The sequence below is a fragment of the Drosophila rhopaloa genome, unplaced genomic scaffold (assembly GCF_018152115.1).
Source record: "Drosophila rhopaloa isolate 14029-0021.01 unplaced genomic scaffold, ASM1815211v1 contig_3, whole genome shotgun sequence".
In the NCBI taxonomy this organism is placed as follows: Eukaryota; Metazoa; Arthropoda; class Insecta; order Diptera; family Drosophilidae; genus Drosophila; species Drosophila rhopaloa.
In genome coordinates this window covers 12,943,717-12,960,851 of record NW_025335123.1, presented here as the reverse complement: position 1 = coordinate 12,960,851, position 17,135 = coordinate 12,943,717, and the positions used below count along the sequence as shown (strand labels likewise).

Here is a 17,135-nt window from a genome sequence, read left to right as displayed (position 1 = left end):
TAAGGTTATGAAAAAAAAAAACACACACACATTCACAAACTTCTAGAGATTTAAAAACAACGCTTAAGATGTCTATTACTGGGATACAAAATATTTTATGTCCGCTGACACTATATACAAGCTAAATGTTTTCATCGGACTGCGAAAAATAATACCCATCGACACCTAAGCTATTTTTTTGAATCTCCAAAGATTTCTGTTTCGCCAGCAGGTATATACAATAATTTTTAAATACGGCGGTTTACAGTCTTCGATAACCGATTGCTTTTTATTTGAAAATCTTGAAATCATAAATTGGTAAAGTCCGAAGAGAATTTCTTATGCCTGAAATGGTCATCAACATTAAAAATATATAAAGTTCGATCCTTACGATACATTTTTGTTTCTGAAATCGATAATCTTCGATAATCACCAATGGATATTGTTTAAAGGCAATTTATATATATATATAATATAATATGCGGTTTTATTACCTTAAATATTTATAAACGTTAAAGATATCAACAATACCAAGGTCTGTCTTGGAAAATGAAATCGGATGATTCATTTGAAAAGTTGTATCGGTAATTTTGTTATCGATAATTTTGACAAATGTTTGTTTGTAATTTCGATAAAATCGGTTATTTAGCACCGAAACCCACCGTTCGACCCCTCGCTATGTACAGATTAGAAGCCCCCCAAGTAGTTCATGCCCACGCCCATGCCCGCCCCCATCCCCACGCCCATTCCCACCCCCATACCCATGCCCATGCCCATACCCATCCCCATCCCCGCTTCGTGCTGCGGCCCGCCCCCCTCGCACTATAGAACCGCCGAGCCGCACCACAGAACCTGACCTCAATAGGGCCTCCAAACGCTGCCCCCGTTGTCGGTGGGATTGTGGTGGCCGCGATGGGCAGCTAAGGCGGCCACCTGCCGGTTGCTGTTCCCGTCCTCGATGTTCCGCACCGAGGCGCCGCAGTTGCCGATCAGGGTGAGGTCACCCGGATGGGTCACCCCGCCGCCGGCCATGATGTTGTGCTGCTGCCGCACCCCCACATTGCTGATGTGATCCATCACGCTCTGCAGCTCCCCATGAACCGAGGAATTGGGCGAGGCGTGGGCGGGCAGGGTGTGCGAATGGAATCCGTGGGCGGATTGATTGGCGGCGGTGTACAGCTGGGAGTAGAGCAGGCTGGCCGGCAGCACGGGATACAGCGAGCCATTGCATCCGGCGGCGGCGGCAGCGGCACTGCCATGCCCACCGCCCACCACCCCGGATCCACCGCCGTAGGCCGAGGCGGCCGAGTGCTGAGCCTGATTGACGATGCCCGGGAAGTTCTGGTTGGCGCCCAGCATCGAGGGGTTGCCCACCGCCGAGGAGGCACTGCCCCCCGCACTCCCGCCGGCCGCCCCACTGCCCGCATTCGCTGCCCCACCATTGGCCGCACCACCGCCCGCCGTGCTGCCCAGATTCGGGGTGTTGGTGGTCAGCAGGTCCTCCTGCACAGGTGATTCCGCCTGCGAACTGTCGCTCAGGCTGCGCGGTCCATTTTGGCTGGAGTGAACGTTGTACTCGTTGCTCGCGTTGGTGTGGTATCGCGGCACCAGGATGGAGTTGCCGCCCGCACCGCCGCCGGCACCACCACCGCTGCCCGCACCGCCGCCGGCGCCCCTGCCCCGGCGCCCGCCCCACTCGCCCCCCGTTCACCGTCGACGAGATGGAGGTCTGGCCGCCGGCGCCAAGGAGGCTGTGGTGCGTCATCTGGCCACTGGTGGAGCCCACCAGGCTGCTCAGGTGCTGGTCCAGATCGCTGGCCGTCGAGTCGGGCAGCACTGCAAGGAGAGGACGGGAAGGGATACTTTAGACACTTTGAAGTTATGTAAGAGATCAGTCTAAGCATATATGTATTCTATATGGTACACAGTCTTGTAAAATTATTTTCAAACCATAAATCAGTTGAATGCCACTTTAATTAATCTTTGCAAAAAGTCTTCTTTCTATTGCAGCTAATATATTGTATGTATATAAGTCCCTTTCCAAATTTTCCAAAAATGGCTTTGCAGAAAAATGTCCAAAAATTGCACTTTTAAGTCCATAACTTTTCTGACTTAAGTCCAATATTAAATTGGTATGCCTTTACAAACTTGTGCCTTAATTTTCTAAATATATATGCATTTACAGCTTGCTGTGTAATTTTGGGTCCATTTTCTTGACATTTTCATGATCTAACCCCTTTCCCTATTTTTGAAAAACCACTTTGCAGAAAAATGACCTAAACCCTGCACCTCTAAGCCCATAACTTTTCTTATAGACATCCGATTTTAAAATGGCATACCTTAAAATGTTCGTTTTTTGATTCTCTAAAAATCTGCATTTAAATCTTGATTTGTGATTTTTGGTCGATTATTTGTCATTTTTTATGATCTAATCCTTTCCTTATTTTTGAAAAACGGCTTTGCAGAAAAAAAAACCCAAAACCTGCACCTCTAAGTCCATAACTTTTCGTATAGACATCCGATTTTAAAGTGGCATTTCTTTAAATGTTTGTGTTAAATTTCTCTAAAAATCTGCATTTAAATCTTGATTTATATTTTTTGGCCGATTTTTTGCTTTCGACAATTTTTTAAAGATTCTGAGGGAAAACTTTAACTTGAAAACTCTATATATAATATTTAAGCTAGGGATTGCACTTACTGGGCACACAGTCGCGATTGGTGGCTCCGCCAAAGTCCTGGTTGTTGCTCTGATCGTTCGAGGAGCAGGTGAAGCCCAGGGCTGGATTGTTGAACTGGGCGGAAGTGGGCGTGGTGCAGGACGATAATCCGCTGCTGGCCAAGTAAGGCGAATACGCCGAGGCCGCCGATCCATAGCCCCAATGCGTGTTGCTGGCACCTAAAATTGAAAAGAAGCCACAAAAATATTTAGAAATGGGTTTATTAAAAATAACCAAAATAAGATATAAGATAATAGAGCGTAAGATAAAACTTTCGAAAAATAAAAATTAACGAATGATGAAAATTCCCAGAAAATGAGATTTATATATTACCTAAGTGTTTAAAATAAACAAAATTAGAACAAATCAAAAAAAGAGCTATAAATATAAAGAAAAACTTATGTAGTACCTAGATAAGATTGTTTTAATACTTTATAGAGCAATTAAAAACCCTTACTGACTTGTTTAAAGTAAATACAATAACAAAGCTAGAATAAAAATGTTAAAAGCGGGCTTTTAAAATATTTAAAGTGTAAATAAATACAAGATAATTGTGGATTAGGTACTGCAGGTCCTGCTCCGCCGATATGATGGCCCATGTGAGCCGCTAATTGGAGGTCCTCGCCCACTTGCCACATATTATGCGGGACCTTTGCCGCCATTTTGTGGAGACCTGAAGGGGTGAGGGGGTGGTGAAAAAAAGAGCGACAAACAAATCAATGGAATGGACCCAGGCCTGCCGAAAATTCAGCTCACTCCAGTCATTTTGTGGGGCTATCAGGGGTTAAACAGAAGCCGGGGTGAGGGGAGTCAACATTTTGCGGGTCGCCGGGACCCATGCACAGATAATTAGGCTTAATTAATAGCCCATTCGGAAATTATTAATTAGTTTTTATAGGCGACGGGCGCGCTTTCGTAGCCGGATATTGATTTTGTGGTGGCTTTATTAATGCTATTGGCTTAAATGTTTCTACCTCCATTAATTACGTGGCTTTTTGTGTACAATTTTCTCTGTGGGCTGTGGGCTACTCTACACGGTGTCTGTCATTATCCGCGTCTGTGTGCGAGAGTGGTTAGTCCTGCCTGTTTGTTGTCACACTGATTGACTTTATTTGCGCATATTTTCGGGCCCTGAATTATTAACAAGGCACCGGACAGCGGACCATTTCCGATTTTCCCATTTTCCGAGGGTTGAGTTGCGGCAAAATAATGGCAAATATTTTACTAAGTCGTTTCAAATGGCAGAACTCTTCTGAAAACATTCACTAGGAGGATTAAAAAAAAGTTTGAGCTTAAGTTTAACCCAAAACTAGAATTTTTAGCTCTTTATTTTTTAATAATAGTGGTAACTGGTAACTGGTTATACAATTTGTTATATATAAGCTAAGACGCATTTTAAACAAAAATATTTGGGGACAACATTTCGTCTTACATCTTTTAACCCATAAATCGTACCTTAATTCCTTTAAAAATAAAAACAAAAATCCCTTGCTCTTCGCTTTTCCGGTTGGGGTTTCATGGGTTTTTTTTTTGCGAAATTAATAAAATATATGCCAGTAATTAAGTCAAGCAGCGACTGTCAATAAAATTTGTTAATAAATAATTCAGGATACTTTGCTTTTTGCATATTTACAATTAATTTATGGGTAATCAGTATCAACAGACGCTTTCAGTAATCATTATTTACTTGTGTGCTCTTCCCCACATACATATTTATGTGTGTTATATAATGTGGATTGCCTTTTCAGAGTCCTGTAAATCGTGCAATTTGCATTTTGATTTGTACACTGGGCTAGACGGTGGAATATTGACACAAACTGGGTGTTTAAATGGTGAATGACAGGCGAAGGAGACGCCCAAATTGGCAGGCAATTTGCGCATTGATTGATTTTATATTTATGGCGAGTTTTTCATAAGCATTTTTTCATTTAAGTTCACCGGAATCGCTTTGGTCAGGGGCGGTAATGCCAGATAAGTGACAAGTGCTACAAATAATGAATTGGAAAAACACTTGAGTCTACATTTTATTTCTATAAACCAAAGAACATCTGAGTAGGATTTTTGAAACTTTTCTTCTTTTGGAAAGCACGAGTATAGCTTTGTATTGCTTTAAATTAAATGAACCTTTAATTCAACTTTATTTTGAAATGATTTAATTAAAAGAGTGATTTTAAAATATTTATTATCTACTTAATTTGTTACTCCTTTTTAAAAAAGGCACCACTCAGAAATGAATATCAAAAATATTTCAGTAAATAGCGGGCCCATATAAAAATGTTAAAATAATACAAAGCCCAAAGAAAATCAGATAAAAATTTAAAATATTTTTCATGCTCTGGGGGAAAATCCTTTCATTATTATTTTTTCACGGCAGTGGGTCTTTGGCATTGCTCATATATTCAATATTCTGCTTAAATATCGGGCACTAACATTTTTTGTGCAACTCTTTGCCTTTGAGTTTTTCTACTTTAACATCGTTAATGTGTTAATTTTATTATTTTCAGCTTTTTTAATAGCATCAACCTCTAAAGAGAAAATCACATTTGTAGCCGTTGCAATATTTTTTTAGCCCCGGGCAGCTAGTTTTTGGGGAAGGGGACAAAGTCTAGTCCGGCTTTTGTTGCTGATGTTGTTGTAATGCAATTAATTGTCAATTTAAATTGAAACATCAAATTTAATATAAATGCATTTTAAAATGTACAATTAAATTTATTTCACCTACGCAAACACATGAGCAAAAACAGCATGAAAAAACTGTCTCCCACAATATTAATTATTGATTTTGTTATAAATATTCTATCAATGGAGCTGGAGGTGAAAATTAAGAATGGATGGGGTTGATACAATATAGAATAGAAAGGTTGTATTTTTTTTTGCAAAAAGACAAGACTGGGTATTCAAAAATGATAAAAAATATATATTTTAAGGAAAATTAGCACAAAGCAAATTTAAATGAAATAAGAAAGGAAAACTAATATAACATTTTTTAACCAAAAAAAAAATACAAAGATTTCGATTTCATCACTGAGTATTAAAACTTTCGACTAATTAAAATTTATAAGCATAACCTGCTTAGCATTTGAGCTGTCAAAATTGGTTTATATTCGCTTGGTTAAATGCATTCAATTTATTTGACTGCGTAGTTTTTCATTTAAATCATAATTGTGAAATGCGAAGCTCGGATTTAAAAGCGCTTTTTTTAGGCGTTGACTTTTTTTCTCCTCCCTCAATTGCAGTGTGTATGTGTGTGTGTGTGTGCTGGTGTTTGACCAACGTTTATTTGTTTGTATAGTAAACTTTGGTTAAATAAAGTGGCCAACAGTTTAACAGCAATAACAACAACGAACCCACTTAGGCCAGAAAAAAGTCTATATGGCAAGGTGACCCGCAATTTTACCACATTCAAATGGTTGTCCAACGATATTAAAACGAAAAAAACAAACGTGCAACTTTTTAAAGTTGCTATTTTTTTCCTCATTAACAGACGACATATATGTATGTCTTTTCATGTATATGTTTCCCAAAAAAAATTTAAAAATATTAAATTAATTTCTAGCCCAGCTTTGGTAGTAAATTATTAGAGCCATAGTAAACAAGCATAAAAACAATTTTCGCAATATAATAAATTCCCTAAGACCATATATTTAAGGGTCACTTTGGTGAATAGTTGTAAAATAACCAATGAAATAACTAATTTGTTTATTATAATTTTTGTTGGCTCTTTTGTATTTAAAGCTATTTAAATGAATCCTGCGAATTTCGCTAAGTACCTATATGTTATAAGAATCTGAGTGTGATTCTCCCCGGATCTTTTCTTTTGGTGGTTTTCCAACTCAAAATACAAAATCAAATATACGAATAAATACTTGAAATACCTTATGATTGAAAAATTCTTTAAAAAAGTCAAAAGGGGGTAATAAATAAAAATTTGGGGACTACTTACTCTGACAATTGCCAATTGGCGGCATCCGGAAGCCGGAAAGTGGATCCGTGGAAAAGTGGAACGGTCTTTGGCCAAAAGCGAAGTGGAACTGCTGTTGCTGTCCTAAAAGGGATAACACTAAGTTTTTTTCAGTTATAATTTTCTGTCCTTAACTTAATGGTTTTATTGCACTAAAACAGTGGTCGATTGCAAATAAGATGTTCTTTGAATGCAGATTTGTTGTGTTAATGATTTAATGAAATTAAAATTACAAAAATGGATTGTTGTACTTAAGAGAACAATTAATTTATTTGTAAATATTAATCTCGAATTTTATATTTAGTATACATTATTCTAAATTTACAGAAAGTTCATGTTTTTATGCAGTATTTTATAAGTCAATTTGTATATTAAATCGCTAGCGTATTGGAAAAACTTTAATGAAACCTTTTCCACTTGAAATCCTTTCGTTGTTCATATAGCAAAAAGATTTCAATTTGCAAGCAACCACTGTTCTATTATTGTGTATTCGGGTAAATGACTGCAGTAGTTTTTCTTTGTCTGTGTGAAAACTTAAATGACAAGCAGTTGATGAGTGACATTTTGTTGCTTTCGATTCACTGAAGATGAAAAGACGGGTTTTCCAACCCCCCTTCTCCAATTTCCAAGACTCGGGGGGAACTATTGCCAATGGATTTTGTGTGTATGTGAAAGTGAAATGACAATGGCCCAAGAAACTTTTGCCAACCGGCGACACTTTCAGCTAAATTTTTGGCCCCGCACTAAAATCCTGCGGCGGTTACAGTTATCTGCCAGCTTGTATTCATTATAAAATAATAACCTTTTGTCTGCAGCTTAAAACCCTAGTGTGCGTCCCGTACTCCCTTTTTTTGGATTCTGTCTGGCATTCGGGGCATATAAATCATTTCATGGATTTGAATTCGGACCGAAACCAGATTACACAGACCGGCAAAACTTTTGGACCACTGCCTGCTGGTCCTGCTATCCCCCTTTTCAAGCCGTCTGAATCCAGGAACATATGCAAAGTAAAATATTTGCATCCTTATAAATATGTAACGGGCAGGCAGAGTGTGTGATAGAGCTGTCTAATGAATATTCCTTCAAGATATTCGGCATTCCGAAGTGAAATGGAGTGAAGTATTAGCAAGGAAGTGTCCTTGCTGCATCAGCAAATCAGCAAAATCTCGTGCAAGGACTTAAAGCGGACTGAGCTTCTGCAGAGTGAAATTGTAATATTGTAGGAGTACTCTTAAGTTTTCCTTTACAGCGATGAGCTGACTAAGCTGTTGTTGTGGAAAATAAAAAAACGCTAAAACATTTATTTATATATAAATATTTCAAATTGTTAATAGTTCTCTAGATAACTTATTTTAGCAAAGAATTTTAGGTGCCATGTATCTTACATATTTCAACAATAATTAATGCTCAACTATAAGATTAGTTTAATAAAATAACCATACAATTTTATCAACAGCCGGAAAGGATTTATTAAACACTTGATGAAAATATTTACATGGCTATGCTTTTTATTTACATTTGTATACTTTTCTTTATAAAGACACAGCCAGAAATATAATTTTTTTTATTAAATGGATGCTGAAAATGTATATCCTGCTATTTAAGGCACATCAATATATATAAAAAGTCCTTTTTTATCAACGAAATGAAAGAATGGTGTGATAGCAAATCAGTTTATGCATATCATATATATTTTTACCCCAGAATATATGTGAATTTAATGTGAATTTAGCTTTTGTTTCCTTAATAACCACGCATCACTGACATTATTGGAATGCGAATGCCTGGGCCCTGAAACTCCTGCCGATCCCACAATTTCCACCTCTATCTCGTCTGCATCTCTGAGAACTGCCTGCTGCTGCAGAACAATTTATCTATTTGGCAACTAATAAATTGCTGTGCATTGTCCTGCAAATGAAAAGCCTTGGAAAAGCGGGGAAAGGGGGGGGAAAGGACCCAACTGCTCTATGGATACCATACTTACTTGTCTTGGAGCGGGGTTCGCGTGGCCCATCGACAGTCACTTTGATCGCCTTGTTGTAGGTGGCTATGTGCGGTGGATTCGTTGACACGGTGATGGTTAGCGTGAAGCTTTTCCCTGGAAAAACAAGGCGGGCGAAACAAACAAATTTATGAGATTTTCCATGCCTAATGTCTGCCAGACATGCAAATCAATAAGGATGTTTTGTTTGGGGTTTGTGGGGGTATATTGTCACATCGTAAATGTGTTGGCCATAAAACAATAATGGCTTGGTGGTGGCATTGGACTACATTTATTGGGGAACATATTTTTCTAGTTTTGGAGTTTCAGTTACTAAATCGATTTAACCGATTTAGACAATCGTAACTTTCTTCAGTGGAATACACTTTAAATCTTAATTTAATTTGTTATATTCTATCTAAAGATATTCTTAGCTGTATTTCTTCTATTTCCCTATGCAATCTCTATTTATTTGTTTGTCCAGCACACCCTTATTTAAATTCAATTCCAGGCCCCCCATTCACCTTTCGAAATAAAGAATTAATTACAATTTAAACTGATTTAGTCTGCTGTTAGCCCCCTTCCCCGCAAAACAAACCCTTCACATATGCGTCTTTCGCGCCCCAAGATTTATTTCGTTTGCGCCGCAGTTTTCTTTTAATTAACTTGTTTCAGCCAGTCATTGTCAAGTGTTGCCAAGGCCTTTTTGTCCTGAGATCCTGCCATTTTTTGTCGCCCAGGATTCAATTAAAAGCATTTCAGTCTCCTTGAGCCGCCGCCTTTCTTCGTTTTCCAGCCTTGTCTATGACAACGCGGCGTATGTGTGATTTTTTCAAGGGGAAGAGGTTTGCTTTTTAAGTTGACAAACAAAGCGTAAATCATTTCGGCACATACAAATAAACCGCCGACGATCCCAAACCCTCGCAGCTAAGTGTATACATATATATGCTATATAAAATATGTGTTTAAACGCAGACGAAGGAGCTTACACATGTCCTGGGAACACACTCCACTGAACCAGGACAATATCTTCTTGCGGGGCTTAAAAAATGAAGTCTCAAGTGGCAGCCCAAAGATGGGAAAACACTTTTGTGTTCATTTGCCATCAAGTGCAGTTCATTGTTGCGCAATTCTTTGACACTTTCCGTGTGGGGCTTTCCCGGGGCGAAAAGTGGGTGGTGGCGGAAAAGTTGTGAGATTGGCAATGGATAATCGATCATTAAGGCGAGTAATTTGCGGAACAACTAGAAGGAGTCGTTTTTTATGTTCCTGGGAAATGACATTTGTTGGATAGACGAACAAACTGGCAAAGTACTGATTTTTATGATTTTTTTTTATTTTAAATTTAATTGCATGACCAAAAGAATGGCGTGTTTTATTTAATTTCAATTATTCGAAGTTAGTTAGTTAACTATCTCTAAATCTATATGTAATGGCAAATTTAAGGAAATATGATTTAGGATATTGAGTTATTTACAGAATTTGATGGGAAATTATAATCAGGGCGGCGCCTTTTGACCCAATTGATTGATAATCCCACAATAATTCCCACACCAAGCCCAAAAAGCATTCATCTTAATCTCCACCGAAAGTGCGACAAATGGAAATGTCAACACTTGAGGAGCAAAACATTTCCGTGTGGGTGTGGCGGCATTTAAAATCAAATCCTGTTGACAAATAACTTGAAATCCTGGCTGGCAAATCCCCGGCAATTTACCGTTGCACAGGCGTCATAAATCAATTTGGGGGTAATGAAAACACACACACACTCCGCCCAAGACACAGATACACACGCACACAAATCCGTCTGTCAATAAATGAAGATTTTGGGTTTAATTCATTCAGAGGAAAAGGAAACTAAGCTTCATTTAATGTAAAATGTAAAATTATGACTTCAAAAATATTTAATAATTAAATCATCTATTTGAATATATTTAAAGAACAGATTTTAATAATTTAAGTTATAGCTATTTAACTCTACAAAATGAGAATAATCATGATTTACCTTGTTTATTCGCTATAATATTTTTATTTAATTCTAAATATGTATGATCCTCTTTATCTGAGATTTGTTAATGTTACCCTCATCTTAAAGTGACTTCCCCATAAGTCCTTTTCCACTTCACTTCTTGTCCAAAAAAGGCTAAGCCTTTGAAAGCTTTGAAAGCCAGCCAGTAAGTCGCTCCAACACCAAAATAAAAACATTTTGCGGCTTCTTTGGTTTTCATCTTTTTTGTTTGCTTATTTTGATTGCTTCTTGATTTCTTGCTTGTGTTTACCTGAGGGTGGATATGTGCTCGAATGATTGATTGCAGGTGTGGGATTTATAAAAGGGCTAACACAAAAACAGAAGTTTGGATCCTGAGACGCTTTGGACCTCAAATTAATAACTAATAATTTTCTAATCATGTATTATGTATTATTTATAATTTATTTTAAAATAATTAAGTGAAAAAATAAATGAATAAAAGTAAAAACACTGAATAGAAAGAATATTAAAGGTGAGAATCCAATAACTAATATGATATTGTTATTAATTTATAAGTGATCTTTACCGCAGTGTAAGCTTCTTTTTTGGTCAAGTTTAATAGGTTTAATTGCGTTATCGTTTTGCCCGTTTCTAAGTTGTTTTAAATCTGTACCGCGACCAAGGGGCGTATGAGTGATTTACATTTCATCCGCCACAGTGGCCGCCGCCATTTTGTTTCGCTGTTATTGCTGTTGCTGCCGCTGCTGTCTAATTACAATAACAAATGCATGGCCCATAGGTAGTACGTCAAGCCCCAGTCATTCCCCCCTCCTCCTCCCCTTTCCCCTCCCCCACCATGTCATGCAATTTAATTACCCGGCCATCGATTTATTTGGCCCAACGCTAGGCTACACTTTTAATTAGCAAAGTGCCATGCACATGCACGCATGATGATGATGATGATGATGTTGATTGGTGGGGGTTAACACCGAGGATGGAGCGGGGGGTGGTGGCTTTAAGGGGTTAAGGACGGTGCCAGTTTCCGCCAGTTACGACACCCCGTCCTTAGCCAGAAAAAAACAACAGGTCTTACCCTTAATCGAGGGCCATCCCCTCTGAGGTTTTTATTTACACAATTCTCGAGCCATTTAATACGGCCAAAAACAGCCGCAAAATGAACTGAGCCAAAAACTCCAGAAATCCCAAACCAAAAACCCATCCCCACCGAAAGATAAACATTCTCGAAATCTTGGGGACAAAAGAGACAACAGCCCCTCAACAAAAAAAAAGCCCCTCAAAGATAAATGCCTAGCAGAAGTCGAGGCGTTAAAAAGGCAAAGAAAAAAGGCAACTTTCTGCCAGCAACTGACACCTTGTCCTGTGAAAAGGACACGCCTGTCTGTGGAAAAGGAAAAACAAGGAAAATCCCTGGCGAAGGGGAAGTCGTGCCAAATTGTGCACAATTTGCTTTTGGCTTGCCTTCTGTTCTTTTCAATTTTTTCACAACAACCCCCTCCCGTCTCCCAATGGAGCTTTGTTTTCCGCTCGAAAGTTGGTAATTGTGCGAGCCAAGGGTGGAGATTTTCCCAAAGGACCTTGGGAAATTTTCGTGCCAAGCAACAGGCAGACGATTGTAAACATTTCGAGTTATCATAATTTGACTGGGTTAAATGAAACATGACGTGACAAAAAAGTGGTGTGATTTAAGGGGTTAAGCAGAAAAATAGCGCTTGACAGTTTTGTTTGTTAAGTGGATAAATATTATGTCGCAAATTTTCCTTAAATTAACTTGCACTTAACTTTTTTTTTATAGATATATTTTAAATATAGCTAGATCTTTTTAGTTTAAAATTGTTAGAATGGAAGGAATTTTTTTAAGTCTTTAATTTTTATATTTTATAACTTATGTTGTTTTTAATCTTCTGGATATGCAAAGCAGTTTCATAAATAAATAATTACATAAATAGGCATTTTCATATATTACTAACAGTTTTAATATAGTAAGTACAAATAAGGTCTTCTATAACATTCTAAATAAGTGTAGTACGAAATGAAAAAGTTCAGCAAAGTGAAAATAGATAAATGGAAAATTCCCAATTAAGGCGCCCTTATGCAGGAAAACGGAGGCTGGGAAATGGGCAGTGGGAAATGTTAAAGTGAAATGCGAAAGATGGAGGAGGAAAGCGGGAGAGAGTGACGGACGCGGACACGCATCCATTTGGCATTGGCCGAATGATGACAATGAATGAATCCTCCGCGAGACACAGACACGCCCCCATCCTCCAACCACCGCCCTCCCAAAAAACCCCCAAAAACCGCTTATGTCCCCCTTTCGCTGGTCGAGGTTTTGGTTTTTGCGGTTCCACCGCAGCGGATGCGTAACTGTCAACCCCCCCTCCCCCCCTTTCCACCCTTCACACACACTCCCTTTTCCGACCAGGCCAAAATGACCAACGGAATTGGGCTTAGTCCTTCCAGTTTTGGGGAAAACCTGCACCCATGGCGAAAATCTTTTTTGCTGATTGAATTATGGCTTGTGTGATTGATGGTAGTTGATTTTTATCGTGTTATAAGGGCACTACAAAAAATCACTCCTCTACAAAAAGTTCTATCTAATAATTTAACATATATAAATTAAAAAATTAATAAATAAAAAGGTTTCAAAAAGTATGCTAATAAAACTACAAGTAAGTTAAAATATTTACTTAAATAATTTAAAAGTAAGCTGTAACCACTCCATCTATAAATCTAACGAAAGAACCCCTTAAAAAGTCTCAAAAAACATCAAATTAAAAGTCAGCTCTTAGTGGTGACGGGAATCCCCCGTCACTTCACTTAACTTCACTTCCGTTCCGACAGTTTATTAAACACTTTAAGACAAAGACCACACAAATGCTGACAACAAAAAATGGGAAAACGTACCGGGTAATCCGGTTCTATTCGGTGAATGAAAACGATGACGATGATGGTTACTGCTGATGAACTGCTGACAATTTGTGCAGCGCTTAACAAGCGGTTAAAAGGATACAAAAGGATGCGGACTGGGCACCAAAAAAATGAACCGAAAAAAGGATGACAGCAATGCAAAAAGTGCCCCAAATAATACAATGGACGTGAAAGGAGCAGGAGCTGGCAAAACTTTTGGGCGATAATTGAACAAATTGTTTCGAGTGCAGTGTCGAGGGGTGAAAATGGGGGTCCTTGGGGCTTTTCAAGGGCCAATAAGAGGCGCCACTTGTCGGAAAAACTTTTGCGTTCTTGCTTTAAGGACTGAGATTAACTGAAGATGGTGTGAGTCAATCCGGGTAATTCTACTTGTTTTCAAGCCTCTGTTTCTCGAGCCATATATTTTTGGATATATTTATTTATTTCAGTATTAGCTAATATGCATAAATCGCATTTACAATATAATAACTAAATTAGGGAACGGAGTAACTAGCTACTGTGGCCATCGACTCAATATATTTTTGGATATAAAACGTATAGGTTGAGTGAAATAATAACGTGCCAAACAAGAATTCTAGTTTTATAAACTATTGAAGGTTATTCACTGATATTGTTACTTCATTTATGCACAACATAAGCTGCACTTTTTCTTTTAAGGAGTTTGTTACTAATACTGTGCTTCTCAAACTTTTAAGCTGATAGATCTGCCATTCCCAAACTTATGAGTTGTCAGATCTTTTCTTCAAAAAGCAATTAGCATTGGCCTAAGATTTTGTTTCAATATTGTCTAAAATTTGTGTAGTTATCTTCAAGAATAATTGAGGGCCACTTGACACCAATTTCAGCTAAAAAATACGTATAAAATATTGATATTAATATTATTAAAATTATATGAATAAAAATTAATTAAAATTATTAACGAATTTGCGTTAAGGTATGCTTGTATTTTTCCCTTTGTTTTTCTAACTTCGTGAAACTTTTGTTTCGTGTGTGATTTAGGAGAACAAAGTGGAAAATACTAAAAGGTGCTAAAGAATTTGCGTAAGATAGTGCTATCATATTGCTCTCTCTCTCTCTCTCTCTCTCTCTCTCTCTGTTCCTCTCTTTCTCTCTCTCTGTTTGAGAAACGCAGTGTAAAATACTAAAAAGTGCTAAAGAATTCGCGTGCAGGCGAGATCAGGACTCACCTCTGCCACTCCGACCGACGAACCGCAGATCGTTGAACTTGGCCACCTGGTTCTTCATCACCGCCGTGCAGTTGCGCAGCTCCGCACAGTAGTTCTCATCGTTGCCCGCCCGCACGGTGACCATCGTTCCGTCCATGATGTCGCCCAGCGAGACGACCTTGAAGGCCACCGGCAGCGTCTTGTTGCTGCGCCAATGGGGCGGCAAGACTGTGCAGACGAAGAGCGGACTGCTCGTGCGGATCAGCTCGCCTGGATGTTCGGTGAGGAAGTCGCCCAGTGTGCGTTCTGCCAGAATGTCAGAGGTCATCTTCGTGTACGCTTCGTTCAACAGTTGCGCAGGTGTTGGTGGTGTATTTTGATCTGTGTTGCTGTTGTTGTTGCCACTACTGTTGTTGTTGTTGTTGCTGTTGTTGTTGCCGCTCGTGTTGTTGCTGCTGCCATTTGTGTTGCTCGTGTTGTTGTTGTTGTTGCTGCTTGTGTTGTTGTTGTTGGTGGTGTTGTTGTTGTTATTATTGTTGGCATTAGATGCCGTTGAATTGCTCGATGTGGTAGTTAAATGCATTTTGTAATTGTTGCTATTGCCGCTGTAGTTATGATAGTGTTGCTGTTGCAGCTGCTGTTGCTGCTGCTGCTGCTGCTGCTGTAGTTGCAACTGTTGCTGCTGCTGCAGATGTTGCTGCTGCTGCTGCTGCTGCTGCTGCTGTTGCTGCTGCTCAAACTGCTCCAGTTGCCCTTGAGCGTGAGCCTGCACTTTTTTTAGCCGCACAATTTTGTCGTCCTTTAATCGCACCGCCTTGGAAAACAATCAAAATTCAGGCTTTACCCGCAATAGTCTTTGATATTCTGGAAATAAATAAATATTTTCAAAAATATTAAGTTAATTGAAATAATACATTTTGTAGCTTATATTAAAATATATATGTTTATTACTATATGGCAGTAAACCTTAAGTTTAAATAAGTATTTGAGAGTGCATAAAATAAACAAATTCTTAAATTTGTTGATAGAATTTTTCATAAAATAGATATGGAAATGTAGGCTTTAATAATTTCATTTAATTTGAATTTTCTGAAAAACTCTATTATTAAGACAGCAATGTTAATCCCCAAATTCAAATCATACTCAAAATTCCCTTTAATTATTGTATATTCAACACCGAGCCTTACAGTTCCTAGAAGCTTGAGAAAGTATCTGTGAGATACCCAGTCAGCTAGTGTTCCTCCGCGAACTGAATCACCCAGTGCCAAGGTTTCGCACCCGATTAGGTCATCAATCTCCTCCGCCTGAGGGCGATAACTTCAATTGGAACCTTGCGCCTGCGACACCATAAAATTTACCATTTGGCCCCTGGCCTGTTAATGTCTTTAAATCACAGCCCCAAAATGGCATATTACATGGGTCCACCAAAATGGGTTGAAATGGGGACTGCAACAGGACTGCAGGATGGCAGGATGGCGGGATGATGGGATGACAGGATGCAGGCATGTCCATGGGCATGGCCACCATAAACACAAATCAATTGTCAACCACTCGACGGGGGAAGGACTTCAGACGGCTGGCAGGACTCGGAATGGTGGGGATTTTGGGGGAAAGGGGGGGTCCACATCCCAGCGGAACGCAATTTGCGTTGCACTTTTCAATTTCCGGCAAAGGACTTCATCGCCACCACACTCGGCCATGCAACACTATCCAAATCTAGTCGCTGCCGTGCGGCATGTGCGAGGGATCCAGGACGAAGGACGAAGGACGAAGTTGGAAGGACGACGGAGGAAGGACCCTGCACTCGTCACCGTAACCAGTGTCAAAATGATTGTGGACTCACGGGTGAGAATTTGTGGTTTGATACTTGCATATTTTGTCACTTGTCGACATTCGTGCAGCGCCCAAAAATCACTAGGATTACAGCCACAGCAGATACAGATACAAACTGCAAAGGGTTCAGATATATTCGGAAATAGCGCACCTGGCATAGGAAATTTTGTATAATTTATCTAAAGTATTATTTATTTCAGGATGAAAGAATTTTTTCAACCCTGCAGTTTGGCAAATTTTCGTTACGATAATTTTTAAATTTTTACAACATTTTGGGTACATTTTGTGGTCTACATATTTTGGATGCAGATCAATTAATGTTTTTGTATCCAATTACAATTTTTTTGAACAATGAAAAACGGGATTAGTTTAATTTATAGGAATCACAAAGTAGTATTATTTAATCCCTTAGCTATAAAATATTTGAAATCATTGGGAAACAATGGAAACTTATTAACACCGATAGGCTGGATTTATAATTTTTTATTAAATACTTTTATTTTCTCAATTTCCTCAATTTTTGTACGTATAGATTTCTAGTATCTTTTAGTAAATGCATAAAATGCTGAACTCATATGGCCTA

General features: G+C 38.8%; 1 protein-coding gene across 1 annotated transcript; it reads right to left on the bottom strand.

Moving 5' to 3' along the window:
- Nucleotides 1-837: 837 nt before the first annotated feature.
- On the bottom strand, nt 838-15,369 carry LOC108049831 (runt-related transcription factor 3). The gene is given in 6 exon segments (XM_017131162.2): nt 838-1,651; nt 1,653-1,815; nt 2,678-2,875; nt 6,640-6,741; nt 8,642-8,755; nt 14,741-15,369. Coding segments are annotated over 6 exon segments (1,953 nt in total). The 5' UTR covers nt 15,303-15,369.
- Nucleotides 15,370-17,135: the final 1,766 nt, after the last annotated feature.